Source organism: Grammomys surdaster, unplaced genomic scaffold (assembly GCF_004785775.1).
Source record: "Grammomys surdaster isolate TR1022 unplaced genomic scaffold, NIH_TR_1.0 166, whole genome shotgun sequence".
Lineage (NCBI taxonomy): Eukaryota > Metazoa > Chordata > Mammalia > Rodentia > Muridae > Grammomys > Grammomys surdaster.
Genome location: NW_021604614.1, coordinates 5,367,481 through 5,395,333, shown reverse-complemented (window position 1 = coordinate 5,395,333; position 27,853 = coordinate 5,367,481). Strand labels below are relative to the sequence as shown.

Below are 27,853 nucleotides of genomic sequence, written 5' to 3'. Positions count from 1 at the left end.
TGAGACATCTCCCTCTTCAAAAGGACTCTCAGAAAAAAGCAATAGTGTGCTCCCAACCTCCTCCTTTACAAAAAAGGAGTCTTATGAGGGTCAGGCAGGCAGGCAGGTCTGCGGCATGTGAGTGGACAGAACAGCACCACCTCCTCCTGCTTGGCAAAGAACTGGGTGTCTAGCTTCGTGCTTAGATCATTGGTTGCTATGGAAATGCCCCTGCTGGAAAATACTCATACATTACTAATAAAATCTGGCTGGAAAGTAGAGCAAGGCACAAGTAGCAAGGGAATGCTCCTGAGTAGAAGACATGTGAAGATGCTAGGTCACTGTGCTGAGCTTTAACTGTCAACTTGCCACAGCCTAGAATCACCCAAGAAGGGAGTATCAATTGACTGCTTAGATCAGGTTGCCTGTGGGTATGTCTAAAGGGACTGTCTTGCTTGCTAATTTGACTCAGACCACTGTGGGTGGCACCATTCCCTGGACAGGAGGGTCCTGGGCTGTAAAATAGTGGAGGAGGCTAGCCGAAAAGAAGCAGGCAGCCTAGATTTCTCTCTGCTCCTGGTTGTGGAAATGGTGTGACCAGTTGCCTGTATGGTTTTCTTGCAATGATGGACTATAACCTGGAATTATGAGCCAAATAAGTTCTTCTTTCCCTAAATTGCATTTGTTTCAGGATATTTTATCAAAGGGATAGAAATGAAACTAGAACACTAGTTTAGAAAGTGAGGCCAGCTGTAGTGGGGCTCCTCTGTAATCCCCAGCACTTGGGAAGCTGAGGCAGGAGGATGGTTCAGGCCAGCCTTGGCTAGACAGTTCAAGTGCAAGCTGGGCTATAAAAGACCCTGTTCAACCTATCTTCCTAAGAGTGAGCCCTGAAACAATGCCTTGGAGATGATGGTGGGGCCAGCCTTGACCAGGTCATGATTAGTCACCTAGGGCTATTGGGAATTCCCAAGCGCATCGCCAACAGGCTCAAGTATCTACTAACTGCAGGGAACAGCAAACACCTTAGGAAGGTGTGGGAGGAAATTAAAATGGATAACCTCTCCTGGGCAGGGTCCTGACCAATGCTCTCCCAGATGGCCCAGTTTTCCCAGGGCTTCCAGACCATTCCGTTCTGCACTTCCTTAAGGGAAGGCACTCTCGCCTTTCATGTTTGACTTACTGCCACAATGCCAGGGCCTGCACATGTCAAGCCACAAATGCGCTGGAACCAGGTAGTCTCATTTCTTACACCTCTGTCACTTTCAGCCACTTTGCTTTCCTGAATCTCAGTGTCCTTGGTTGACCAAAGCAACTCGTCAGGGCTGGCAAGATGGCTCAGTGGGCAGAGGCACTAGCCACTGAGCCTGACTACCTGAGTTCAAAGGACTAACTCCCTCAAGTTACACACTATGACCTCTGCAAACACACTATGGCACACAAGCACACAAAACAAATAGAATTTAATAACAGTCCTTAATAAATGCCATCTATGCCTGTTGTTCTTAGCTTCCTTCATCTTTAAGTGGGAGCACCTTCATCTCTAAGTGGGAGCACCCTCCTCCCTCCCTCTCTCTCTTCCTGCTCTCTCTGTCCATCTTTCTTTTCATATTTTTTGTTTGTTTGTTTCTGTCCTTTTGAGACAGGCTGGCCTGAAACTTGTGTCAATCCTTTTGCCTCAGCCTCCCAAGTGCTGGGATTACAGGTATGTGCCGCTCTGCCTGGCTATTTTTGGTTTTCTGAAATAGATCCTTACTATGTAGCCCTGGTACTATGTAGCACAGTCTGATCCTAAACTCACAGCAATCCTCCTCTTTCAATCGCTCCCCAAGTGCTGAGGTTAATAACATATGTCACCATTACTTTCTGGGCAGGAAGTCTCGATGACGTCATGCATATAAGATGCTTAAGCCAGTACGTAATTAGACCAAGGTACATGGCGGGCTGGTCATTTTATATATAATTACCTCATTGAAGAACTACAATAGCTCTATGAGACAGGTTTGAATACTCTTATTTTACAGTAAGAAAATAAACACAGTGATACCCTAGATCCGTCTTCTGGTAAGTGCTGGAACTGGGAATGAATCAGTTCATGTCTCCATGAGACTCCAATACAACCCCACACTCCAACCTGGCCAGGGGCATTGGTGCCTACTACCCTGCTGCCAGCTACCGCACAACCCAACAGCTACCGCGCAACCCAGCAGCTACCTTGCCCTCCAGCAACCATGCATTCAAACTTGCTGGGCCAAGCTTCCTCAGATTAATTCTGAATAGCCTGGCCAGGCCAGCAACAGGTCTCTTAAACCCCAGAGGTAATTTCTGCATCCTAAACACCTATTCTGTTAGTCCTTCAAAGTCAGATTGGAGGTGGGGGATAGAAGAAAATGGACTGTGAGAGGACAGAGAGGAGGAACAGGAAAGATGCATAGGATACATGTGACACAAAAACCAAATGGGAGACTATGAGGGGGCAGGGGGGAAAAAGCAACTGGAGAGGCAGGTAAGCAGAAAGCAAAATGTTATGAGTGCATGAGAATTCCACAATGTAGGGGCTGGAGATGCAGTTCAGTGGATAGACTGCTTGTACAAAACCCCAAGTTCTGCATAAACTGGGCACTAGGGTGTGATCTCAGTAACTGAGAAGCGGAGGCAGGAGGATCAGGAGTTCACAGTCATCCTTGCTATGGATCGAGTTTAAAGTCTGCCCTGACTCTATCTCAAAACACAAGCAAATGGGCCGATAAGATGGTTCAGTAGGTGGGGGGTAATTGCTGCCAAGCCTGACAACCCAAGATCGATTCCCCTAAACCATACAGCAGGAGAGAACCAACTCCTGCAAGCTGTCCCCTGGCATCTACACTAGCGCCCTGATGCAAGTGTATGCTCGCACACAAATAAATGATTAGACAAGAAATCCTAAGGAAACCTTGGTCTCTGTTAACTGAAAAAAATTATCAAAAATATATCAATACACGGAGTAAAGAAACCAGCAGCAGGTGAAATTGGGTGAATAGAAGAGAAGCAATTATTCTTGAGAGCCAAATGAACTTAAGCGTAAGAGGTATTAAGCAAGTGGCTATAGGGAAACAAATCTCCTCCAGAAGAGCCTCCTGGCTTCATCCCCAGGGCTATGCAAACTATGCCTATCTATTTGCAATCACCCAAAAAACCCAGCCAGGGTGATGGCCAAGGGGGGCAGGACAACTTATAACTCTCCAGCTCTCAACCACCTGTAACTTTAGCTCCAGTGGCAACAAACACACACACACACACACACACACACACACACACACACACACACACAGGAGCGAGAGTGCTTGTGCCAGCTTCCTGGGTCCAGCTGCACCAAGTCAATGTTTGCTTTCTTTTCTTCTAAAGCCCATCTCGGTGCTTGCTCCCACTTACCCCTCCCTATGGGAGGGGCTGACTCCCGATAGGGCTGGCCAGGTAGTCACTTGCTTTGGCAAATGAAGAAACATGTGAAAGAGCAAAACACCCCACTTGAGGATGGGTCAGGAACTGTTCTAGGCTGTGTCTCCGTTCCTTCCTGGCTCCAAAGGCAAGCGTCACAAAGGGGCTGTCTCCTAAGCCCAGTCTCAGAATTAAGGCAGGAGGACATCAGCTAGTTTGAGCTGTAAGCCTCTGACTGGTTTTGTTTTGTTTTGTTTCCGAGACAGAGTTTCTCTGTGTAGCCCTGGCTGTCCTGGAACTCACTCTGTAGACCAGGCTAGCCTCGAACTCTCGAATTCAGAGATCCGCCTGCCTCTGCCTCCCAAGTGCTGGGATTAAAGGCATGCGCCACCACCGCCCGGCCTGACTGGTTTTGTTACCAAAGGAAACTATACCAAAGCAGGCTGATGGTGCCAGAATTGACGTGCAGGGCCAAGGCTGATACTATGCAGCTGCTTTGCCCTGGTAAATGGGTTCAACACAGAAGCCCGTCCCTCATGGAGGCTTCCTACCTCTTAACAATAACAAGGATACCTCTATTTTCCAACTCCTAGGTTCAGTCTATACTGGTGTGCCGTACTGTGATGATCACTATTGGTTGTCAACATGACAGGATCTATGATCACCTAGGAAACAAACTTCTGGGTTTCCGCAGTGATGGTGTTTCCAGATTAGGTACTGAGGTGGGGTGACCTACCCTGAATGTGTATGAAACCACCGTCCCACAGACTGGAGTTCAAGACTGAATAACGAGAGAGGGGAGGGAGGGAGAGAGAGAAGGGGGGGGCGGTCGAGCAAGCAGACAAGGTGGATAAAAGTTCTAGCTGCCAACCCTGACAACCTGAGTTCGATCCCAGAATCGTCCCGTCTGGTGACCTTCACACACAGGCTGAGACACTCATAATCCCACATCCACACCCACAAGCAAACAGAATATAAGGAAATAAATAAATGTGATGTTTTTTCAAGAGAGAAAGTGAGCTGAGCACCAGCATTCATCCCTTCCTGTTTGCTGACTGCCTGTGCCATGCCTTTGGGAACCCACCACGGTGGACTGTACTCGTGAATTGTGAGCCAAAATAAACCCCCCAAAATCAGCTGCTCTTATTTGGTCTGTTCTGTCTAATTTTCCATCAATTCCACACGAGCTAGTCATCTGAAAGGAGGCAACCTCAACTGAGAAAATGCCTCCATAAGATGTGGCTGCTGCAAGTTATTTTCTTAAGTAGTAATTGTGGGTGGTGCGGCACCCGGGCTGGTGGTCCTGGCTTCTATAAGAAGGCAGGCTGAGCAAGCCAGTAAGTAGCACCCCTCCATGGCCTCTGCATCAGTTCCTGCCTCCAGGTTCCTGCCCTGTTTGAGTTCCTGCCTTGACTTCCCTCTGTGATGGACTCTTCATCTAAAAGTATTAAGTAAAATGAACTCTTTCCTCCCCAACTGATTTCTGGTTATGATGTTTCATCACAGCAATGATTACCCTAAGACAATGTCTTTTGTTGTAGCAACGAGACAGTAACTAATACAGATTGCTGCATGGATATAAGCAGGATTTGAGGGCCAGAGGGCTGGACTGTTCCCTAATAACCAACAGCCTGTAAAAACAGGGGCTAGAACTATAGCCCTCAATCTGTGGATTAGACTAATGGGTTCTGAGTTGTAATGTTTCTGTCCTGGGAAGAAGCAGCATCATGAACTGCTGGGAAGGTTGAATATCTAAACCTAGTTTCAGAAGGTCTAAACCTTTATGATTACCAGCTTTATGGAACTTAATGTTAAAAACAAGACTTTCCCCATAACCCACTTCTGTAAGTGATGATCCACATAGGACTTGCGAATTACCTGTACAGAAATACAGCCCTCAGAAAAACTGCCTATCCAGAAACAGTAGGAATCCTACCTGTGGTGTTTATCTGGACAAGGGTCTCACTGGTTACAGGCAGCTCTCACCCCTTAAGAGGGTGTCTTCTGTTACTTTACAATGAACTCCAATACTATGTCTCTAAGAGTCCCCGTTAGAGTCTCTCTGTGGTGATCACAAAGACGGGGGAGCCACGGGGAGTTCAGAATAAGACCTGGGTGACACTGGGAGGTTTGCCCAAGCGGAAAGTTTTGTAACATTAGGCCCCCAGAGACCTGCAGATAGTGCCCCACAGGGACTCACTTCTTCCACTCCTGTCTGTAGGTTTCATGGGTTTGTGGAAAATCATTTCCTGGAGGAGCAGGCAGACACACAGCCTCTTAGGATCTCCAAAAACCAAGTCATGGGCTGGGTCTTGGAATGTCATTTCCTGATAAATCCAGCAAAACTGGGTCAACCTTTGGGAATCATCTCAGCCTAAATGGAGGAGACAGAGGGGGCCTGGGAGAAGTCATAGAAGAGAGAGCTGGGCTGAGAGATGGCTCAGTTGGTAAGTATCTGCCTTGAAGCGTCACAAGCTGAGTTTGATCTCCTGAACACACACACACACACACACACACACACACACACACACACACACACAGAGAAAAAGTGTGAATTCAGACCCAGGTTTTCCCTGGTGAATTTAAGAATTGAATTCTCTTCAAACGAGAACTGTTCCTACTTTTTAAAGCATGGACTGGGACAAGTAGGTAAAAATAGTTTGATGTTCACTCCAGGCTAAATAAAAGACAGCTGAGTGAAGGTTCAGGCACCATGAAATTAATAAAATCACCATTGCACCCTCTCTATTGCAGGTTCAGGAATAAATCGGGAGAGATCTGTGAAGCACAGAGTGACCTAGTCAAGTGTGAATCAATCATTTTCTCCACCGACGTCTTCTAGCATTTTCTTTCAGAGTGTATTTACTGGATTCCTAGTCACCAAAGTTGCTTCCTAAGGCTGAGCAGCACTGGGGGTTTTTTTTGGAGTCATCGAGACCAATTCTGTTTGCTAAATAAATCCCAGGCAAGAGTGCTTTGACTCTTGCCCAGGCAAGGCAGGGGTCTAACGTAAGCTATAAAACAATAGTTTTATCTTATCTGAGGAACTCACTGTGTTAGTGTGTGTGAGTGTGTGTGTGTGCGCGCGAGCCTGTGAGTGTGTATTTTACTGCCAAAATAAAATAAATGGAATCAGCACACACATGATAACGCGCTCTTTGCTAACTCATACTAATTGCTGGGCTAATTGATGTTTGTTGAACTTTCTCCGTTTCATTGAGTGATTAGGTACAAAGCTAACAGTTGACATCTGTAGGCGCTTAACTGGCGTCTGTAATTACTGTTAATGTTAAATAATTGTTAGTTAATTGGAGTGGTAACTGACTGAATGGAATCCAGATTGTGAAGCAGAAAAGAAACCTAGTTAAATAAACATACATTTTTTTTTTGGGGGGGGGGGGAGAAGAAGACAACATTTTTGGTTTTTTTTTTTTTTCTTTCCTGCAGGTGTCCAAAACTTAGAAATAACCCAGAAGCATGGGATAGCCCAAGGGCCTCCTGCATAAAGGACACCAAGTCTGGGGCTGAGCAATGTGTTAGAAAGCCTCACTAAAGAGAAAGGAGGCTTTGGTGCCTCACCCCATTCATTGCAGGTCTGCAACATAGACTTGGTGTTTTAGTTGTAATAATTCCTATCATAACGGCCTATATGAGTATATTCATCTCCCAGACACTGGACCAGTGTCTAAAGGAAACACTACATCCCCATACCTATCAATGGGCTGAAAGGGGGTAAGGAACATTCAAACTTTTAACTCAAAACCACTGGGTATATGGGCGACTATTTCAGACAAAAGATATAGAGATCACCCAATAAAGGAAGTGAAGGGGTTTCTAGTGGGTTCATAAATAAATCAGAGTATCTAAACATCCATGAAAGAATCTGTTTGAGGCTGCAGAGACAATGACTCGGTCAGTAGTGTTTGCCACAGAAGCAAACACAGCCCAGGGGTCAGATCTCCAGCACCTACATTAAAAAGGTAGGTGTGCTGAAGTGATCTACAATCCTAGCATCGGGGAGGCAGAGACTGGTGCATCCTTGGGAGTCACTGCAGATGGGTGCAATGAGACACCATGCCTCAAAAAGCTACGGTGGTGAGCAACTGAGAAAAATGCTGGACGTCAATGTCTGGCCTCTACCCTCAGGTGCACATACGCTATAGACATATATACACAGCATATGTATACAGCATTCACAGACACAACATGTTACACAGAGTGGTCACAGGGAGATTCAGGATCTGGGGGTCTGGTCTCTTCCTCTCTTTCTGGAAAGTGACAAGATGGCCAATGCTGAACCCACAAATACAACTAAGATCATTTCAGAAGCTCTCCGGGTCTTAAAACTAAATGCTTGTGGTGGGGTCCAACTCTTGCCTCTGTTTCTCCAACATGTGTTCCCACACGTCCCTCAGAAGGCCAGGTTGACAGCTGCTGGATGAATGTATTCAGAAAGGAGGCTGGGGAAGTGCTTGCTGCACAGGTAGGAGGACCTGAGTTCAATCCCCGCATTCACCAAAAAACTATTCCTGGCAGCCCACACACACACCTGTAATCCCAGCACTAGGAAAATGAAGACAGGAAAGGGTCCCCAGCCAGCTAGCCTAATCCATGAGCTCCAGTGTCAGGGAGAAATATGACCTCATACAATAAGGTAAAAAATGTTGGTCAAGGAAGACTACCCAGCAAGGACATCTGGCTTCCACATGTGTATACATACTGGTGTATCCAGAGAGAAGTTCTCACCACATGGACTATTTCTGGTCTCTACCGGGTAATTTTACACTCACAGGACAAGGCATCTGTTTCCCAGAATTCTCCAGGAATAATTCTATACAACAGCTTCTGTATGTGAGAGTCAGATTTCCATAGGAAGGCCAATTTCCATGACAAAGGGCCTGATTGCGAGCTATTTGTGGTCTGGGCTGGGAGAAGAAGGAACTACTTCTAACTCCTTTGTCTCACATCAAGGACCAATTACCCTTCAACACGACTTAATTCTCCATAGGTAAGACATTTCTATCTCTCAAAATCCCAAAAAGCCAGCTCTGAAGCAACAGACACACACACACACACACACACACACACACTCCCAGAGGGAGGAAAATAAAAAAATGAACAATATCCTACCTTCTCCTTATCTGGGATTTAAGTGTCTATAAAAACAGAACTAATTTGCAGAGGTTAAAACTGGCTCAGTTTCCTGTGACAGTATCAGGTCTGGGCTTGACACAACAGTCTTCCTTCCTTACTCAAAACCCAAGACACCACAAGAGGCTGTAAAATGGGCTCCTTGTGTTCATATAAAGGGATATTAAACTTAAAGCACATTTTCCCTGCTTAAGCTATACCACAGTCAGCTGCATTATTTTTAGGTGTGGAACTACTTTAGGAAAGGGACTTTTCTCAAGAGACAATGTTGCCTTTTTTGTATTCAATGTTACCTTCTTTGTATTCAAACCAAGAAATCCTTTCCCTTCAAAGCTAACAAATACAGTTGACATTATTGCTATTAAACGAGTTACTAGACATGCCTTCGCTTGCAGTACCTTTGTTTTTCTGTTTTTGAGACAGGACCTCTGGCTGGCTTTGATCTCACTATGTAACTCATATTGCAGAAGGTGATCTTGAACTTCTGATCCTCCTGCCTCTACCATCCCTAGAGCCCTGGGATTACAGGTGTGCACCACCACATCTGGTATATGCAGATCTACACAGAGAAACCAGGGCTTCCCGTAAGCACTGCTCCCTAAGTCACGCCCCCCACACCCCAGCAATATGTTTGGGGAACCAGTTTCTCAGCTCACCATCTTCTCAGATCTCGAGCAGTGATGTTGATAAAGAGCATACTGCCCCAAAACTCAACAAACCTGTACTGGTTACTTTTCTGTTGCTATGATGAAACGCCATGACCAAGGCCATTTGTAGAAGAGTTTATTTGGGTTTCAAATTCTAGAAGGATGAGATCCATCCTGGGTGGAGAGGCATAGCTACAAGCAGCTGGCTTGGTGACCAAAGCAGGAGGCTGACAGATCACATACTGTGCCACAAACTTCAGACAAAACAGCTCCAACTAGAAGTGATACTAGGTTTTTAACCTCAAAGGCCCCCAGTGATATATTTCCTGTAACAAGGCCACATCCTTTATGCTTCCTTAAAGAGTGCCACCAACTGGGGATCAAGTATTAAAATGGAGGTACTTCTCATTTAAACTACTACAGGACTTAATCCTGTGTTCCACTGGAAATTTTGTTTCTGTCTATCCATGCCCCCGACCCACTCAAGCCCAAGTATGTCCCTATAATCAGTAGGGGAAAGCCTTGATGAAGTCACCAGGAGCTCAGGTGGGCATGCATTCTACTTGATACACAATGTCCATGAGAACTCTCCATGGAGAGTCTTGGAGATAAAGTAGGAGTCTGTCTCCCTAGTAGATGACGGTCCTTGCTCCTTTACTTTCCTGAAGACAATCTGTGTTCACCACAGGATTTAAAGGCTTCTATCGTCTCTAGATTATTCCCCATCACCACCCTTGCAGATACCCTTAGAAAGCCTCTGCTTCTCTTGAAACTAGCTCAGAAGATATTCCATAGTAGGATCTCTAAGTCTACATTGTGGGACGATGTATTATGGCAAAACCAAATTGAAAACAAAAATAAAACAAAATAAAACAAAACAATCCTCTAGGTATAACAGGATCATCCCACATCCATTTTAGAGATTACCTTTGGCCTGGTAGTCATGGCAACTTACTGAGCAGAAAAATATGCAGAGGTAGCTAGGCCTTATGGTAATTGTAAAAGAGCTGTTAATACCCTCAGCAGAAGGAGGATAGGAGGGTCAAAGGACCTCATCCAGGAGTTTAGCCATTACTCCATCCCTCCCCTCAGCTGCAAGGCATCATGGAAGATTCTAGAGTATACAGGAAGTAGACTCCACAAGGTCATCATCCATGAGAGGGTGGGACTTTGGGGGGAGGTAGCTGCTTTGGGGGTCACATACACTCCTGTAAATAACCCCTCATCTGTGCTTTGTAAGTAAGGCCAATAAACTAATTAGTTCCCCGAGTGGACTTTGGTGAAATCATCCATTACCTCGGTCAGTGGTTGGTGCCCTATCTAATGCAGACAGGCCTTTAGTCATGTCACCCCAGGAGAAGTTAATGAGGCAGCGACAAAGGCGGAAAGGAGGGTGAGAAAGTCACCAGGTCAAACACACCTCTCACATCTTTTCCCTACAACCTGCCTTGGCTCAAGAGGAATCCTGGGAAGGGGACTCTGAGGCTACAAAAGGTGGCTGCTCTCCTCTCCAGCGGAGACAGGACCAGGCTGGTAGGAAGCAGACCGGAATTGTCAGTTCTCTTTCCTTGGCTTCATGGCTTCCTTCCCTCCTCCGGTAGCTCTGCTCTACAGCAACTTAAGGGCTTTACAGGAGATTAGTTGTCTTGACAGGATGCATGTGTGTGCATGTGCCTACACATCTGAGTGACCAGACTGCCAAGGATGAACTATGGGAAGTGAGAAAGGATCACAGGGAATGGAGAGATGCCTCAACAGCTCAGACAGCTCTTTAAAGGGCCTAAGTTTGAGTCCCAGAACCCACCTGAGGCAGGTCAAAATCACCTGTAACTAACTTTACCTTCAGGTGATCTGATGCCCTCTTATGGCCTCTTTGGGCACTGCACCCATGTGCATAAATCATACACAGATAATTGAAAAGTAAATCCTTGAAAAAAAAAGTAATAAATATTGGACAGACTGAATCAACTAGAAAATTCCTGAGTGTGTGTGTGTCCAGTTGCATGTGTGTAGGGACTTAAAGGTGATATCAAGTGTCTTCCTCAATGTCTATCTATTTTATTGTTGTTACTGTGTGGATGTTGTGTGTGCTTCTGAGCATGTGTGAGTGTGCCATGGCAAACACACAGAGGTCAGAGGACCACTTTATGGAACTGGTTCTCTATTTCCACCTTTACATGGGTTCAAGGCATTGAATTCAGGTTGCTAGACCTGAATGGAAAATGTTTTTACCCAGAGTCATCACACAAGCCCTTTTTTTGTTTGTTTGTTTGTTCTTTGTTTTGTTTTTTTAGACAGGGTCTCTCACTTGCCAGAAGCTTGCCAAGTAGGCCAGGCTGGCATCCCCAAGGATCTCCCTGCCTCTGCCTCCCCATTGCTGGGACTGCAGGAGTTGGTCACCTTTTAACAAAGGCTCCAAATTCAGATTCCTCACACTTGCAAGGCAAGAACTTTACCTCCTGAGCCATCTCCCCAGCTCTGAGAAGCTCCTTTCAGAGCATAATGTACCCCAGAAACTGGGGAATTACAGACCCTACTGCTCTCATAGCTGTTCAGCTCACAACACAGGGGCAATAAGTCAGTCAGTCTCTCTCTCTGCTTCTGTCTCAGTGGGAAAACTAATTTTTCCTTTGGCAGATGGTTGAATCACAAAGACAGAAGGATTCATAAAATTCACATGAACATCCTGTAAACATTTAAACACATCGAGATTAGATAAGGCAACCGTGACCTTGATTAAAGTTGAGCTTTTTTTTTTTTAAGTCTACAGTGATAATCCCTCCAATTTGCAGGCTCAAACTCCATCCTTCTCTTGAAAGGCTTCCTTCTCATTGGGTATGCTGTCCAGATAAGCAAGCACACGCCACCTGATTAACTCGTTGTAAAACTGGGAATAAAAGGCATCAAAAGAAGCAACAATTTGGAACACCTATTCGGGTCTTACTCCACTCAATTGGATTGAGTCTACAACACACGAACATTTAAATAAAAATCAATTGGAAAGTCCAGAAAACATATTCATCATACCCCTGTCTGTTCCAACCCATGCCTCTTGCCAATTAACTGTTTTATCCCAACTGGAGATGCTGGCCCAGAACAAGGTTTACTTAGGATTGAAAATTCTGACCTGCAGAGGCTAAATGGCTTGTTCAAGCTCACAAGCTGAGTGATGGACTTGAGCCACGGCCCCTTGCTGTTACAGCCTGGGGCTCTGTCTCCAAGCTGAGCAGGCCAACATCAAAGCTGCCAAGTCCTGAGCCCATGCCCCAATCAGCTTGTGAGTTTAGCACTGCCGTCCAACAGTGAAATTTTATGGACCAAATCTGCACACCCACCAGACCACCAGGCTCGGAGGCATAACCTTCCTGGCTAAGCCTGCTACTCTGAGACCAGAAGATTGCCAGGCTCCTGCAAAGGAGAGGGGATGATATGTGGTCTTGAACATCTGGCTCTGAACCATGCCAAGGTGGGACTACCCTAACACTCTTGTTAAAACTGGTCAGTAAGAGATGATAGCCTTGAAGAGTTTCCCAGCTGTGTCTGTTACCTGATGTAAACCTGTCCTTTCTTGCAAAGCTTTACAACACTGTGTATATGTGCATGTGTATATATGTGTGTGTGTGTATATATATATATATATATGTATGCATGCATGTATATATGCATGCATATATGTATGCATAGACACATATACATATAGACATATTATATGATATATATACCATATATATATATATGATATATATATATATATGTACACACACTCGCACAGAATTGACTTTTAAGCAAGCAAGCAGTCTTTTCAGAGTAACTTGAACCTGAGGTAACATACAACGACAGCTGAAGGACCTGTCAACCATATACCCAGAAGGCACTGCAGCTACTATCAGGAGTAAAGAGACGCCCGAGGATAGTGAGGCTCACTGCATCTGTCTCTCAGGAGTAACTGACAATAATGTTACACAATGATTCCCCCCTTTTTTGGTAGTTGTTTTTTCTGATATTTAGCAGTTTGAATACTAACGACCCTTAACAAAACTATCCTGATGCTGTTTGAGCTCCCCAGCGCCCCTCAATCTCTTTCTCCAGGGAGGAGGGGCTGGGAGTACCAGGCAGTCTACTTCGGCAACACCTGTACTTGCACACTAATTCAGGCGCTTGTCATTCATGTTACCAACAGGAATTAGCATAAGGCATTAAGGGGAAACTCCAGGGGAGGAAAGAAAGGCCATTCTGATGGAAATAAGGGGCGAAGGAATAATCCGTCATCAACTAAAATGCTTATTTGTGTACGTTTCCCAAGCAAAGCTTAGGAGAAAAGCCTGTGTTGATTTTTAGTATACACAAAGAAACCTTAATCCTTTCAAGGCAACTGAAATCACTCCTCACTACTCTCAGAAAAGCAGCGAAGAAGAAAGGCACCCGGTCAGGGGCATGGCTGTTCACAGGCAAATAGATGCCACACATCACTCAGTGTAAGTAAACAAAAACAAGAATGTGGGAAGTGTTGGACCGGAGACTCGAAGGGTGGGGGTGGGATGGGAGAAAGAGAGGAGAGGCAGGAAGGAGAGAGAAGGAGCTCTTCAATCTGTCTGCTCCTCAGGCTGCAATTAGTGCCAACCCAGAACCAGCTTAGACAGGGCCATAGCAACTTAACACAAGAAAGATGCAGTTCCGGTCGGCGGAAGGTGTGTGTGTCCGGGTTGAGGGGGGGTCAAAGATTCATGGAAATTGTTTCGGGTAGGAAATTGCTGTGACTCAGTTTCCTCTACTGTTACTTTTCTTTTTAACCAAGGAAACCTCCAAGGCCACCTCCTCTGAATAAGAGGAGCAGAAAACAATAAGATATTCCTACCCTTGAGGGAGATGTGTGCCAAGCACCCAAATCAGCTTTTATTGTTTTCTTTCTTTCTTTCTTTCTTTCTTTCTTTCTTTCTTTCTTTCTTTCTTTCTTTCTTTCTTTCTTTTTAGCATTATGGATTACAAATTTATACAAACTTCTGAGGCCATTAAAAAACATGATGAACTATAAAGTTGGAATCGTATCATGTAATTAAAATATAAGGTCACAGTTAGTATGACATTAATTCTGGGAGTCCTAGCAAACGTATAAGCATACAGATCTTGAGGATAACTTTAAATATAATGTACTATTTAAAAATCAAGGTAGGTTCAAGCTCAAAATAATTGGAGGCCATAAAATAACTTCACATGGAAATGTCTCACTAACTAGTAAGCAAAAAGAATACTGGTTAAAAAACGTTAACAATGAAATAAACTGTCTGCTGAGATAGTCTCCCATTTCACCCAATGGGTACCTAACTCTTGGTCTAATGCTGGTCCAGTGTTCCCATACATCCTTAGTGGGACAGAGGTTTCCACAGGCAAGCACATGTTTATTTAGCAATTATCCTGCAATTCGGGTTCTACAGTGGGAAAGGAAAGGTGGGCTGACATAATTTGTATCTTTTGAATGGCACACCTTTTGAAGCCAGTGCATAGAAACTCCTAAATTTCATTATGTCCAAGGACACTTCTGCAAATGAAGACTCCTGAGAGACCTACCAAGAGTGATGTAGGGTGAGCCCTCCCAGAATGTACCACGGCATCATTAGCTTCTCTTACTCTATGGACTGAGGTTTGGAAGAAATAAATGGAGAAGTGCGTATTTAAATTCTACCCTCTTGCTCATTTATTAACTTTATAGAGAGCCCAGAGCAGAAGGCGGCTTGGTTTATGGCTATAATGCCGTGAATATTAAATACCCCATTGGTTATTACTGTCTGAGGCACACACACTATTTATAGTGCTCCTACTGCCGGGAAGTTGATAACTAACAATCAAGATTGTAAAACCATCCTCCTATATTGCAGCATCCCATATGAAATGAACACCACCGGTCAATTCAAAAGAGGAATCAGGAAATTCTTTATAGAAAAAAAAAAATGTTCATTTTTTTTTCTCCTGCACCTCAAAAACATCCAGATCGCACATGGAGCAAAAGCACAAAAACGCTAAGACAGAAAGAGCACATGGGTTTTCCTTTTCTCTTTCTTCTTGGACAATGAGATGCATATATATAGTTTTAAAAGCCATCCTTTAGAGGAATAAAGGGGTCTTACCTTTGTTTACAAGAACAGTGTTGAAGAGTTTTTCAGAGCTAGCATCTGAAGCCTGAAAAACAAGAAGAGAAGGGAAAGCGTTAAGACTGTCAGTGAAGACCAGCAACCAGAGCATCGTCGGCTGCTGTAATTTTAAATCAGTTGACTATATTTTAGGAAAAATGTAAGAGTCAGTAATTTCCCCAAATCCTCCATCAGGTGGTGCTGGTTGACTGTTGGAGAAAGGCCTGCACTGCAGCTATTTGCTGGGGGAAGGAAGAAAAAAAAAAATCTGATTTTCAAAATGTGTCCTTATTAGACATATTATCTATGTAAAACATATGCCTACGAAACAGTCCACAAGGCAACTTAGTTCATTCACAAAATGATTTTCCAATTCTGTTGACAGATCATAATTTTTAATTTTATTTAATTTTATTTTTTTGCCACTGGACTTTGTTTTCCAATTTTCTTCCACAAATCAGAAATGTGTATGTACTTTTGACATTAAGCTTTTTCTCACCAAAGTGTCAACCAGGATATCCAGACACTAATTTTTTTTGGAAGTTGTATTTGATGATGCCGAGGTTCAGTGCTTGTCATGGTAACCAGGACCAAACTCGGTGTTTTAGATGAGGGCTTATCCTACTTAAAACCTGGCCACTCTGACACCAGTATTACCTCCTTCCATGCTTTTCAGGGATCATATAAGCTTATTATTATACTGGTGTGGGGGAAGGCAATAAGCCTCTTTAAACAACAAGACTATAAAGTCAGTTTAAATTATATACTAATGTTCTAGGGAATAAACGGTGAGCCAGTTTTGTGAAAGAGACGGTAATATTGAAGATTTACTGCTTCTTTCTAGGACTCAGAAAATGGGTAAAATTAACAAAGCTCACTCTTCTCATTTGAAGACACCTCTTGCTATGTTTGACCTGTGACCCTTCTGAGAAAACTCTTATCTTTCCTGTTTTATACCAAGATGTATACATTTGACAAAAGCAAGGCACAGAATGTTCAATAAATAGGGGAGAAAGAAATGTGGGGAATAGGGGTAAGGGAACTTGGGCTGGCCTTGGGGGACAAAGAAGATATTCTATGTAGTCTTTCAATGCTACATTGATGGAGATAAAATATTTCTGTGTATAACTGAGGGAAGTGTTCCAGTTCACAAGGCCAGGGATATAAAAAGACCTAGCCTATTTTTATTATGGTTGACTCTCATTTATTGTATTCTAATCTCCCTTCGATAGGGTGGTTCAGAGGATTAGTAGGGTTAAGGGCAAAAATATACAAAATAAGTACTCAATTGCATTCACTTGTGAAAAACCCTACAGAGATACCCCCTCTGCTTTTGAAGAAATAAAATACACACAGAGCTTTTTCCTGACATCGTAAGTAATGCTAAATGAAATTATATTATTATAGTAGCGTTTCAGAAAAAAACAAAACAAACAAACAAAAACGAGCCACAAAGAAGGTCCTGTGGAGGGTGTTAAGTATTAAACAGTGCAAGAATATTAAGTTACAAAGCCTCTCTGATCTACAGTACATACACAGAGACTCGTGAATCTGAAAAAGCTCACAATGTTTCAGTGGCACCGGAGGTGTTACTATCCCAAACATTAATGAAATTTCTATGCTTTATAAGTCTTGCAGTCTAAAATTTGGTAATTCGAAGAGTTTTCATCATTCTTAAAATGGTGGAAAATGTTCTTAGAATGGTCATTAGCAAGCCACAGCTTCAAAACTAAAACGGAGTTAATATTTTTTGAAAGAAAAGAACTACACACATGCACACAAGAGCAATACCCTGCCTCTTCTATTATTTTACAGAACTAAAATAACGGTTGAAAATGTTGGGATTTTCTATTACAGTGAATCTGATGGGCCTAAAGAAATAGGTTTGTTTTAAAAAACTACTGCTCTTCCAAAACGGCAAAAATAGAGAGGGAGAAGCAACTGGTTACGGTTGCATTTTCCGTTGCTCTAGGAATGGGAGCCAGAACTGGATTAGGCTGTAGGTGGCAGCCCCTGTGATGCTGTCACCTTTGTGAGCACCACTAGGCTCTGAGTATGCTCTCAAGTGGATAATGAAGGGACCCTGAGGACCTGATGATTCTGTGACCAACGGTTGTCAAGGAAATATGTCTGACGGAGAGATTCAAGATGCTTTCAGCCATGCCTTCTAACGGAAGCTTTTTGAGTCCTTCAATTTACTGACACCAGTCACAAAGTGTTGAATTGTCTCCCGTGCCTTGGTTACAGTAAGGGGGTATCTCAAAAAGGCCTACTTTGGAAAGGCAAAAAAACGCCAAAGTTACATGTGTCTCAGTGTCTTGGTTAAAAAAAAAAAAAATGTCCCTCGTTCTTCCGTCTGGCCTCGTGGACCACCTTCACCCAAATTCTTCAAGTGAGTCTCCCAGGCAAAGTCTTGATAGATGCAAATTGCATGGGGCTGCTTCGATGGTCCTCAAGTAACTTTCTTTCACTCGACACTTTTAAAAATCATTCGTACAGGGTGGGCGTGATGGCTCAGCACGTAAATGCGTTTGTTGCCAAGCAAGACGACCTCAGTTCGATCCTCTGTGCTCACTTAACGGTGGAAGGAGATATCGGATTCCTGCAAGCTGTCCTCTGACCGCCTCATAGACCCTCCACATACATACGTATTTTTAAAAAATCGTTTGTACATATCGCTGGGCTCCTTAATCCTGGGAACATTTTCATTTCATTAATTTTAGAAGAAAAAAAAGGTGCATTTCTCTCTATATCTTGGATCATTCCCCAATTTTTTTTTTCTTTTTAAATTAGCAATGAAGACTGCAGGTGCGGTGGATCTAGTGGCGGACGCGTCGGTGCCTTCCCACTTCTCTCTAGCACCCTGTACCTTTAGGCACATAGAATTTAAAATCAGTTGCCATTTCGTTTCCTCATCTCGATTGCCTTTGATGAGTTTTATACACTTAGAGGCACAATCTAAAATTCCCAGACAAACATGCTCTTTGGGACATTTTACGACAGGGTGGGTACTATTTGCCTTTTATATCAATACTTTTTATGGTCTAGAAGCTGGCATGGAAAGAAAAGTTAAGTCAAGCAGATTGGCTAATGAAGAAAACGAATAAAAATGAAGAAATAAAAAAGAATTCCTGTGCACACGGGTGGGTCCCAAATGTCTGGAGCTGTACCCGGATCCCCTTAAAACTCAATTCACCGAGGTAGCTCTCCCAAACGGCACCCGCAAGAAGAGGGTGCAAAAGACAATCCTCTTGGAAACTTAAGCGGGTGAGTTCCTGCACCAGCTAGCTCTCCCTTTGCTTCCCCGGGGCTCCGCGTGCGCAAAAGCGGGAGGGCGGGGACCCGGAGCTCAGCCCAAGGACAGTGACCCGTCAGCAGGCAGCACCGCTCCAGGGAGCCCTTTCTAGCCCAAGCGGGTGCGGGCATTCCCAGCCCAGGAGTCTAGTGGATCTCCCCTGGGAGCTATAGGTCCACTCCCGGAGGTGGGATCGCCTCTGTTGGTTAGGGCCTCCCCCGGCAGGCGCTCACGGCTCACCGGCCGAGCCCAGCCAGCTTAGGGAGCTAGGAAAGTACAAAGGGGAGCGGGGGAGGGGTGGGGGAGGAAGGCCGGGCCCGCCAGACGCCAGCAGCCCGCCTCCGTTACCACCCTGGGCCGGCTGCGGCCGCAACAAAAGACCCCTCGACCCCTGCGCCTCCTCCCCCGCAACTGCGGCCGGCCGGCGATCGAGCCACCCCACCCCCCAACGGTGTGTGTGTGGGGGGACGTTACCTGGTCGCCAGGGGTTCAGCTGTCTTGTCAACCCCAAGTTCATGGTTTGAGTCCTCCGCCAGGTTCCCTCCGGGCGGATCACCACACACCACCGGGAGAGAGCAACCAAAACCCAAGGCAGAGAAAACGCCCAACTCCAGACGGCCCGGCTAGGTCCGCAAGTCTGTGTGTTTTGCTAATTCCTCTCCAAAGTCTCAAAGCCGAGGCACGCGAACCAAATCCGAACTGGAGCCGCAACGGCAGCAGAGCCAGCAGCAGCAGCAGCAGCAGCAGCCGGCTCCTCCACGGCAGCCGGGAGTCAGAGCCGCGCGCGCACATCCAACGCAGCCAAGTCCGGGGCGGGTGGCGGGGAGATGGGGAGGGGGCCCGGCCCGCGCGCTCTCCTGGTTGCTCCTACGGGGCGCGCGGGGAACCGGCTGGTTTAAACCAGGGGCTCAACTTGGTGCGCCCTGGGGACCTGGCAGGGTTGAAGAGCAGCGGCCCGGGAGCCGCTGCCGCGGCGCGCGGAGCTAAGAACGAGGCGGCTGCGGCGGCGACAGGACAAAGGAGACCATGTGCGGAGGGAGGGAGGAGGGAGAGGGAGGAGGAGGAGGAGGAGGAGGGCGTACGGCGGCAGAGGCGAAAGCAGCTCCCCGGCGGCCGCCTCGGGCTTCCCAACAGCGGGTGCTGCCTGAACGACACCGCCGCGGGCTGATCTGATGGGTCCTGGGCCCGCCGCGGCGTGGCACCGACACGCTCCGGGAGTCGCGATCTGCTGCGGGTGTCGCCCGCCTGCGGTGCGGAAAGCTGAGGTTGAAGCTGCTACGGGGCGCGCGGGACTAGCTCCGCTCCGGCCTGCCTCTCCCGCCTGTTCCTGGCTCAAGTGAACTCCATCGGCGGCCCGCCGCCAGCGCCGCCGGCTACCCGGGGCTGGATTGAGGCAGGGAAGGGGGTCCCTGGTGGTGACGCGGGGACACCCCTTTCTCCCACCCTTGCTCTCGCGCTCTGGACTTCGCTCCCCGGATTGTACCGAGTGCGCCTTACTCCTGGCGCTCGCGGCTCTCGGAGCGGGACTTCTCGGCGCGCCCAGCCGGAGCCGCCAGCCGGTGCCACCGCCCCTCCTCCGTCCCGCCCCACGCGCCCCGCCCCTCGCCGCTCCTCCTCTCCGCCCTGGCGCCCGGTTGGCCCCGCGGGGGCGCAGTCCCTGGGTGCGACACTGACAGCTGTGGCTCCCACTACATCCCGCCTCCGGTAGCGGACCGGCCCCTAGTCCCCGTGGCGCCTTTCCCCCTGCGGGCAGGAACCACGACGCTCCGGTCCCTTTTGCAGTAACAGCTTCCGAGATTTGTGCTGAACCAAGGAGAGGCTACTAGGCCCACAGCCTGGGGTTGAATTGCCTCTAGGCCAGTCTCACGTGCAAAGGGCTGGTTCTGAGAGGGGGACAGAGGTCCAGGGGTATAGATCTTGGGCATACAGTAGGTGCACAATACAACATAATCTTTGTATTGTCTGACATGGAAGGAGGATGGGATCCGAGTCTAGAACAAAAAAGTCTTGATCTAACCCCCATCCCACGAATCACGGTAGGTTTCACAAACTGGCCACATCGATTGCCTTCCCTCTGCACCATTCTTCAAACTCTCCGACTTGTGTACACATTCATACCCGCCAAGGGGTGACTGAGGCTTCCATGCAGCGTATGTAAAGACAGGAAAAGCCAAGTCAATGCTTCATTCCACGGATGGTTATCACCTATCACCAGGATGTCCTCTTTACCATCTACCAGAACACACAGCCCCTTCCTTCCTTTTTAATTAAGTATAAAATTCTCTCTCCCTCCCTCCCCATCCCTCTGTGTGTGTGTGTGTGTGTGTGTGTGCGCGCGCGCGCGCGCGCTACCTGTGTTCCTGCGCTCTGTAGGACAGATCCCCTGCAGCTGTGAGTGACCTGATTTGGGTGCTAGGAACCAAACCCCAGTCCTTGACAAGAACAACAAGCACTTTTAACTACTGAGCCTTCTCTCTACTCCCAATTCTGAAGTTCTGTAATCCCAGTACTTGGACAAAAGATAGTGAATTCCAGAATGGTCTAGGGCACATGGTGAAAACCTGTCTTAGTGAAATGAATCAATAACATGTACTACTACTAAGTACATGTTTCATCTCTTCGAGGTCACGTCACCACCCTGATGTCACGGAACTCTTAATATAAATAAAATAGATAAATAGAACCTTTTCCAAAATGCCAGCAAGATGGCTCAGAATTGTAAAGGCACTTGTCACCAAGCTTGACAACTAGAATTTCAGAACTGACTCTTTTTTTTTTTTTTTTTTTTTTGGTTTTTCGAGACAGGGTTTCTCTGTATAGCCCTGGAACTCACTCTGTAGACCAGGCTGACCTCGAACTCAGAAATCCACCTGTCTCTGCCTCCCAAGAACTGACTCTTATAAGCTATCCTCTGACCTCCACAAGTATACATACAATAAATGAATAACTGTTATAAAAAAAATCTTAAAAACTTTTCAAAGAAGAAATGGGGATGGGTGTTTTTGTGTAACAACATATTATAATCCCTTTAATAAAACAAATAAAATTGGAAATCAGTGGTCTCTTTAGAGCTTTGCCCTTCTGCAAAATATAGCAAAATGAAGTTTGAGAAAAATGGATTGGTTTAACTACCCACTTTGAGGAAAGGCAGCCTGTAGGTCCAGCATGCCTGGGGTCTCTATGTAGCCGTGGGTGACCTTGATCTCCAGATCTTACACAGAGCTTTGAAATTCGGCCCCTCCCGAGCCTTCCTAATTGGACATTTCATTTTGTTTTGCTTTATTGAGACAGTATCTTACTATGTAGCCCAGGCAGGTCTCTGCTCCAGCTGGCCACTCCCTGCCCCCTTTCTTCCCAGTGGTGGGATTATGGACACGTACCACTTCATCAGGCCCAATTCTGGAAGATTTCCGGTCCAAGGCTGGAAGCCATCATGTCTTTTGTATTCCAGTAGCTTAATACACGAAATATTTCTGGCTTCATTCTGAGCTAGTTCTAAAGGCTTAACGAGAGTCTTAAAGAGAAGCAATCCTACCAACTGGCAATGAGACAGGAGGATAAGGAGTTCTGGGAAAGCCTGGGCTACATAAGACCTATAAGTAAACAAACACAATCAAGCATGGACTCCAATGTCTTTCTACTGTTAAATTAATTATTTCAGAAGAGTTTATTAAATATAATCACAGGTGGGGATGGCGCCATTTTTCAGTGGGTGGGGTGGCCTCTGGTTAGTTACCAATATTCCAGTAAATAACTGCATCTATAATCTTTCAGGTAGCCATATTTAAACTCAGAGGAACACACACACACACTCACACACACACATTTTATCTTTTAAGAGTCTACAGTAGCACAGGCTAGCTAATTGACATAAAAAGCAGGAGGGGGACTTGCTGTGAAGAAGGGGTTCAGTAGGATTGGAAGGGAGATCTGAGAGGGTAATGGAGATTAACATGACAAATATATATAATATATATATATTTTATATATATATATAATATATATATTTGAAATTTTCAAAAAGTTTTAAATAATCAAAGATTTCAGCCAAGTTTTTCAGTCAAATTTTCCAAGCAAAAGGAAAAATCATCTTCCTCACTATATAAAGTCAAATAATTTTTTTTTAACTCAGAAAGCTGAGGCAGAAGGATTATGAGTTTGAAGTCAGCTTGGACTATACAATGAGGTCTTTTGTCAAAACAACAAGAGCAAACCAAAACGAACAGTAATTGTAAATCCATGTAGAGCATTCATTCTCAATCTGTGGGTTGTTGACACCCTGTCAGGAGCTCGCCAAAGACCACGGGGAACACAGGTATTTACATTATGATTCTCAGCAGTAGCAAAATTATAGTTAGGAAGTAGCAATGGAAATAACGTTATGGCTGGGGATCACCACAACATGAGGAACCGTATTGAAGGCTGCAGCATGAAGAAAGTTGAGAACCACTGCTCTGAAGATTTAATGAGCTGGGCGGTGGTGGCGCACGCCTTTAATCCCAGCACTTGGGAGGCAGAGGCAGGCGGATTTCTGAGTTCAAGGCCAGCCTGGTCTACAGAGTGAGTTCCAGGGCAGCCAGGGCTACACAGAGAAACCCTGTCTAGAAAACAAACAAACAAACAAACAACAACAACAAAAAAGACTTAATGACTGACAATTTGAAATTCGAGATGGTATTCAGTGGGTATCTCAAGTTAGCAGACTTAACTTGGCCATATTTATAGAGAATATTTCTTTAATATTCCTGCCTCGGGGTGAATGCTTCGCATGGAGAAGGTTCCATTCATCTATTTGTATTTAGCCATGGAAACACAACGAGCCTGAAGCACGGCCCCAACGGAGAGATGCTGAGAGGTTCCTGATACAGTTAAAAGAAGAGGAAGCCTCTGCAAAAATCAGCTTGAGCCTTTAATTTTAAATCACTTAAGCAGTTTGAAAAGAGCACTGAAAGGAAGTAATAACAACGTGTGGAAGTTCCTTCTCCAACTAGCCTTGGGTAGATGCCACTGAGTCTGGATTTTCTTAATCTTTTTTTTAATTATTATTTGTGGGGGAGGCTCATGTATCCCAGAATGGCCTTGAACTTGTAGCTGAAGATAACCTTAAACTGAGCCTATCTCCCACTATCTCTCAAGGGCTAGGATTACAGGGTTGCTCCTAGACCTGGTTTATGTGGCACTGGGGACCCATGCATGGTGACAAAGCGCTGTACCAATTGAGGCAAATCCCCTGCCCAAGACCCCAAGGCCTTTTCCTCTCTCTCTTTCTCTCTCTCTCTCTCTCTCTCTCTCTCTCTCTCTTTCTCTCTCTCTCTCTCTCTCTTTCTCTCTCTCTCTCTTTCCCTCCCTCCCTCCCTCCCTCCCTCCCTTTCTTTTTTTTGAGACAGGGTTTCTCTTGTGTATCCCTGACTGTCCTGAAACTCACTCAATAGATCAGGCTGGTCTCGAACTCAGAGATCTACTTGCCTCTGCCTCCCCAGTGCTGGACCTAAAGGTGTGTGCCACCACTGCCCGGCTAGGACCTGCTTTCTATGGTGGTTAAATAAGAGCCCCAGTGTGTGGAACAGTAGCAAAGAAGGTGCTGGCTGCCAGAAAGGAGATGTAAACCCCTTTGTCCCTGCTGGTTTCTTCTTTTCCTTCAGCCCAGGAGTCAGCCACTCTTCCTGGGTCCTGGGGACTCTGTTGTGTAGGCCTAAAACCCCAGCTCAGTACCTTCCTTTTGTCTGCCCCCAAGTCCTTCTGCCTCCACAGCCTCCATCCCTTCTGAAGGGGTGAATTTTGAAATGGAGGTATCATGACTTGGCAGGCAGAAAGGAGGCTGCCTGGCTCGGATTCTTGTTGCTGTAAAGCAAAACCCCTCCACCACTGTACGCCTCTGTCCCTACCATCGATCACGGCTGTAACAAGAGGGAAGTAAATAAACGGAACGCTGTTAGTTTATGGTGCATACTATTGAGATGCAGGGGTGGGGGGAATAAATATTTTCCAAGTGTAGAAGTCAAGGAAAAGAATTTTACTTTCAAACTTCGGAGTTGACTATAAACTACTAAGGGGGGAAAGGTATAAGAAAGGATGTAAAATATATCTTACTTAACCACCAAATCTACATTAAAATATTAACATTCAGAGGCTGACACCACAGAAGAAAGGCAGTGAAACTGGAAATAAATTCCATCGGTACTCATGTCACCCAGCTGTCGACAGGTACCTCATCTGATTCCTTCCCATTTTATGTGTTACTACGGATGAAATCCCCGGCCTTACATATACACATCAGGCCAGCACTCTATCACAAAGCCACATGCCCAGCCTCTCGCCCGCAGGTGTTCAACCATGGAGCCATCCCCAGCCTGGCACTGGGGGATTGCAGACAAGAAAATAAGACAACATACTCTACGTGATGCTGTCGTCTACTGGTCCCAAGACTGAGCCTCGACTAAAGACACTGACATTCATACATGTATGTAGTAGTGTGTTTCTCAAAAGGGTTTACCATGATGTTAACACTTATATCACTGTTGAGGGAGGCATATATAAACTGGGATATTCTCCTAATTCCAGACAAGGAAAATGATACAGGAAATAGAAGGAAGGCCTTGGCAAGGAGCTGGGGTGACGGTGTGACTTTCAAAGTGTGACTGTTATCTTCTGTATTCATTCCTACTCTACCATACTCCTGGGGAGTCAACCTTGGTTTCTTAGTCTCAAACCCAGAAGGCAAAAAATAAACTCTGGGGCTCATAGCAGGGGCAGAAGTGCAGATATGACAGGGAGCTGAGCAGGAAAGAGAAACTTCTGCTCTTAGAGAGGACAGGAGTGAGTCTCAGTCCTGTAAGTCCAGCTCCATGGGATGGTGCGCCCGCCCTCTTCTGATCTCTACAGGTACCTGCACTTACTTACACAGATCCACATGCAGACACACAAATGCACACATGAAAAAAATAAAACAAATCGTGAAGAAAATGTATTTGTGTATATAATGAAGGTGGTCTCAAACTGTCTATATTAGCCAGAAAGTCCTTCAGCTTGTGATCCTCCTGTCCCTGGCTTCTGAGTGCTGGGATTACAAGGTTCTTCTTCTTCTTCCTTTTTTTTTGAGACAGTGTCTCTCTATGTAGCCCAGGTTGGCTCACTGAAGAGTTCCCTCACAAGCCTCCTGCTTTTCTCTCCTGAGTACTGGGATCACAGGTATGCTCAATGCCTACCTCAAAATTCATTATGATGTCTACAATCTAGAGAAGCTCCCACTTCTGAGAGGTTATGGTAAACATGTCTTACCCATATGAGCACTGGGAAGATATCTGAGGCTTCTTTACCTTGTTAGTTTTCATTGTCATCTTGACACAGTGGTCTACAGTCATCTGAGAGGAATGCCTTCAGTGAGGAGTTGTCTAGATTGGACTAGGGGTGTGTCTGTAGGGAATTCTCTTGATCATTAAGTGATGTCAATGGGTACAGCCCTGAAGGACACACTATCCCCAGGCAGGTGGCCCTGTATTGGACAAGAGAGCTAACTAAGCATAATCTCGTGAGTCAGCCTAAAACCAAGCAAGCCAGAAAGCAGCAGTCCTTCATGGTTCCCGCCTTGAGTTACAACCCGGACTTCCCTCAATGATTGATCATGACCTGTAAGGGTAAGCTAAAGCAAACCCTTTCCTCCTGGAAGTTGCTTTTGGCCAGAGTATTTTATCACAGCCACAGAAAACAAAAGAGAACATTCACCTATCTGGGTTTTACAGCTTGAAGGATGACTGACATCCTGAGAAACGGCGGCTGACTGAACACTGGTCCATCTTTCCTCCAACCTCCACTCAAAAGCTTGAGTAGCTGCCCTTGGAAACGAGTTACCTAGAAGTATTAATCCCTAGGGTCCTTGGAATTCTACTCTTCTATTAGTGTGAATAAATGAAGCTTTTGTCTGAGGCTTCGCGACTGAACACTTGCAGAAGTCCTAGCTAGGCAAGAACAGTGTATTTGCTTCCACTGTTTTGGTGAATCATACAGTTTCTGGAGAAACAAGAGGGGGATGAGAGGGGGTGGGGAGAGGGTGAGGAGGGGTTGTTAAAAGGTTACAAAATTTCCTTAATGTAGATTGCCTAAAAGCATTCTTGTTTCTGGCTTCTCACTTCTGCTCTGGCTGTAGCTTTTATCCTCTTCTGTGGTATCAGGATGTAGTGGGAGACTCTTGAACATTCTTCTATGTATCCCCCATCCTGGCTTTATGGGTCAGATCCATATTCTTTAAAAACAAGTTTAAATCATATTTAGTGGAGAGGGGGGTGAGAGATAGGGGTGGTGGTAGTAAGGACAACTTGAAAGAGTTGATTCTCTCCTTCCACAATGTGGGTCCTGGGAATTGAACTCAGGTCAGCGGGTTTGGCAGCAAGTGTCTTTTTTCCACTGAGCTATCTCCTGCCCCAGAAATGTATCCGTTGCAAATGGTCAAGTGACATGAAATTATTTGTGTTGATTAGAGAGGTGTGTGAGGCTCTGGGGACCTGCCATCTCCTCTTTGGCCCTGTGTAACTACCATTTGCAGATGTTGGTGGCACAAAGTTCTGCTGCTGCTCTCAAGGACATTTTCTTTTTCCTCCTCCTCCTCCTCCTCCTCCTCCTCCTCCTCCTCCTCCTCCTTCTCCTCCTCTTCCCCTTCCTCCTCCTCCTGTGTGTGTGTGTGTGTGTGTGTGTGTGTGCATGCATGGGCATGTGTGTGCACATGTGTGTCATGCTTATATGGCAAGAGCTGTAGGAACAGAGATGTACCCACAGGCCATTGCCAGTTATCTTAGAAACTAGGGGTGGTTTCTCCATCTCAGGTTCAATTTGCCTCCCCTAAAGTTAGCTAAAGCACAGAAGAGCTTTGTCTTCACAGCCTGCTCTAAACTGCAACATTGTATGCAAATAAACAACTATTGTGTTTTAGGTTATTACATTTGTATCTTGTTACAAAACAATCAGCAACTGAAGTAGCAACCTGCATATATGCCAGCTGAGAAAGGAAAGTGAAACACACAAAGCCTTGGGTGTCACTATTGTGATCCTTGTCCCCAGCCCCTCACTGGGGGGATTCTAGGCAGATGCTCTACCACTGAGCCACGCCCCCAGCCCCTCACTGGGGGATCCTAGGCAGGGGCTCTACCACTGAGCCACGCCCCCAGCCCCTCCCTGGCGGATTCTAGGCAGGGGCTCTACCACTGAGCCACGCCCCCAGCCCCTCACTGGGGGAGTCTAGGCGGGGG

General features: G+C 45.8%; 1 protein-coding gene across 3 annotated transcripts in view; it reads right to left on the bottom strand.

Annotated features, from left to right (window-relative positions):
- Positions 1 to 27,853, bottom strand: part of Auts2 (activator of transcription and developmental regulator AUTS2) — a 1,072,043-nt gene that overhangs the window by 72,308 nt on the left and 971,882 nt on the right. For all 3 annotated transcript variants that reach the window (XM_028766103.1, XM_028766102.1, XM_028766104.1), the window contains exon 6: positions 15,317 to 15,368. In XM_028766103.1, the coding sequence (XP_028621936.1) occupies positions 15,317 to 15,368 (52 nt within the window). The remainder of the gene's footprint in view (positions 1 to 15,316; positions 15,369 to 27,853) is intronic.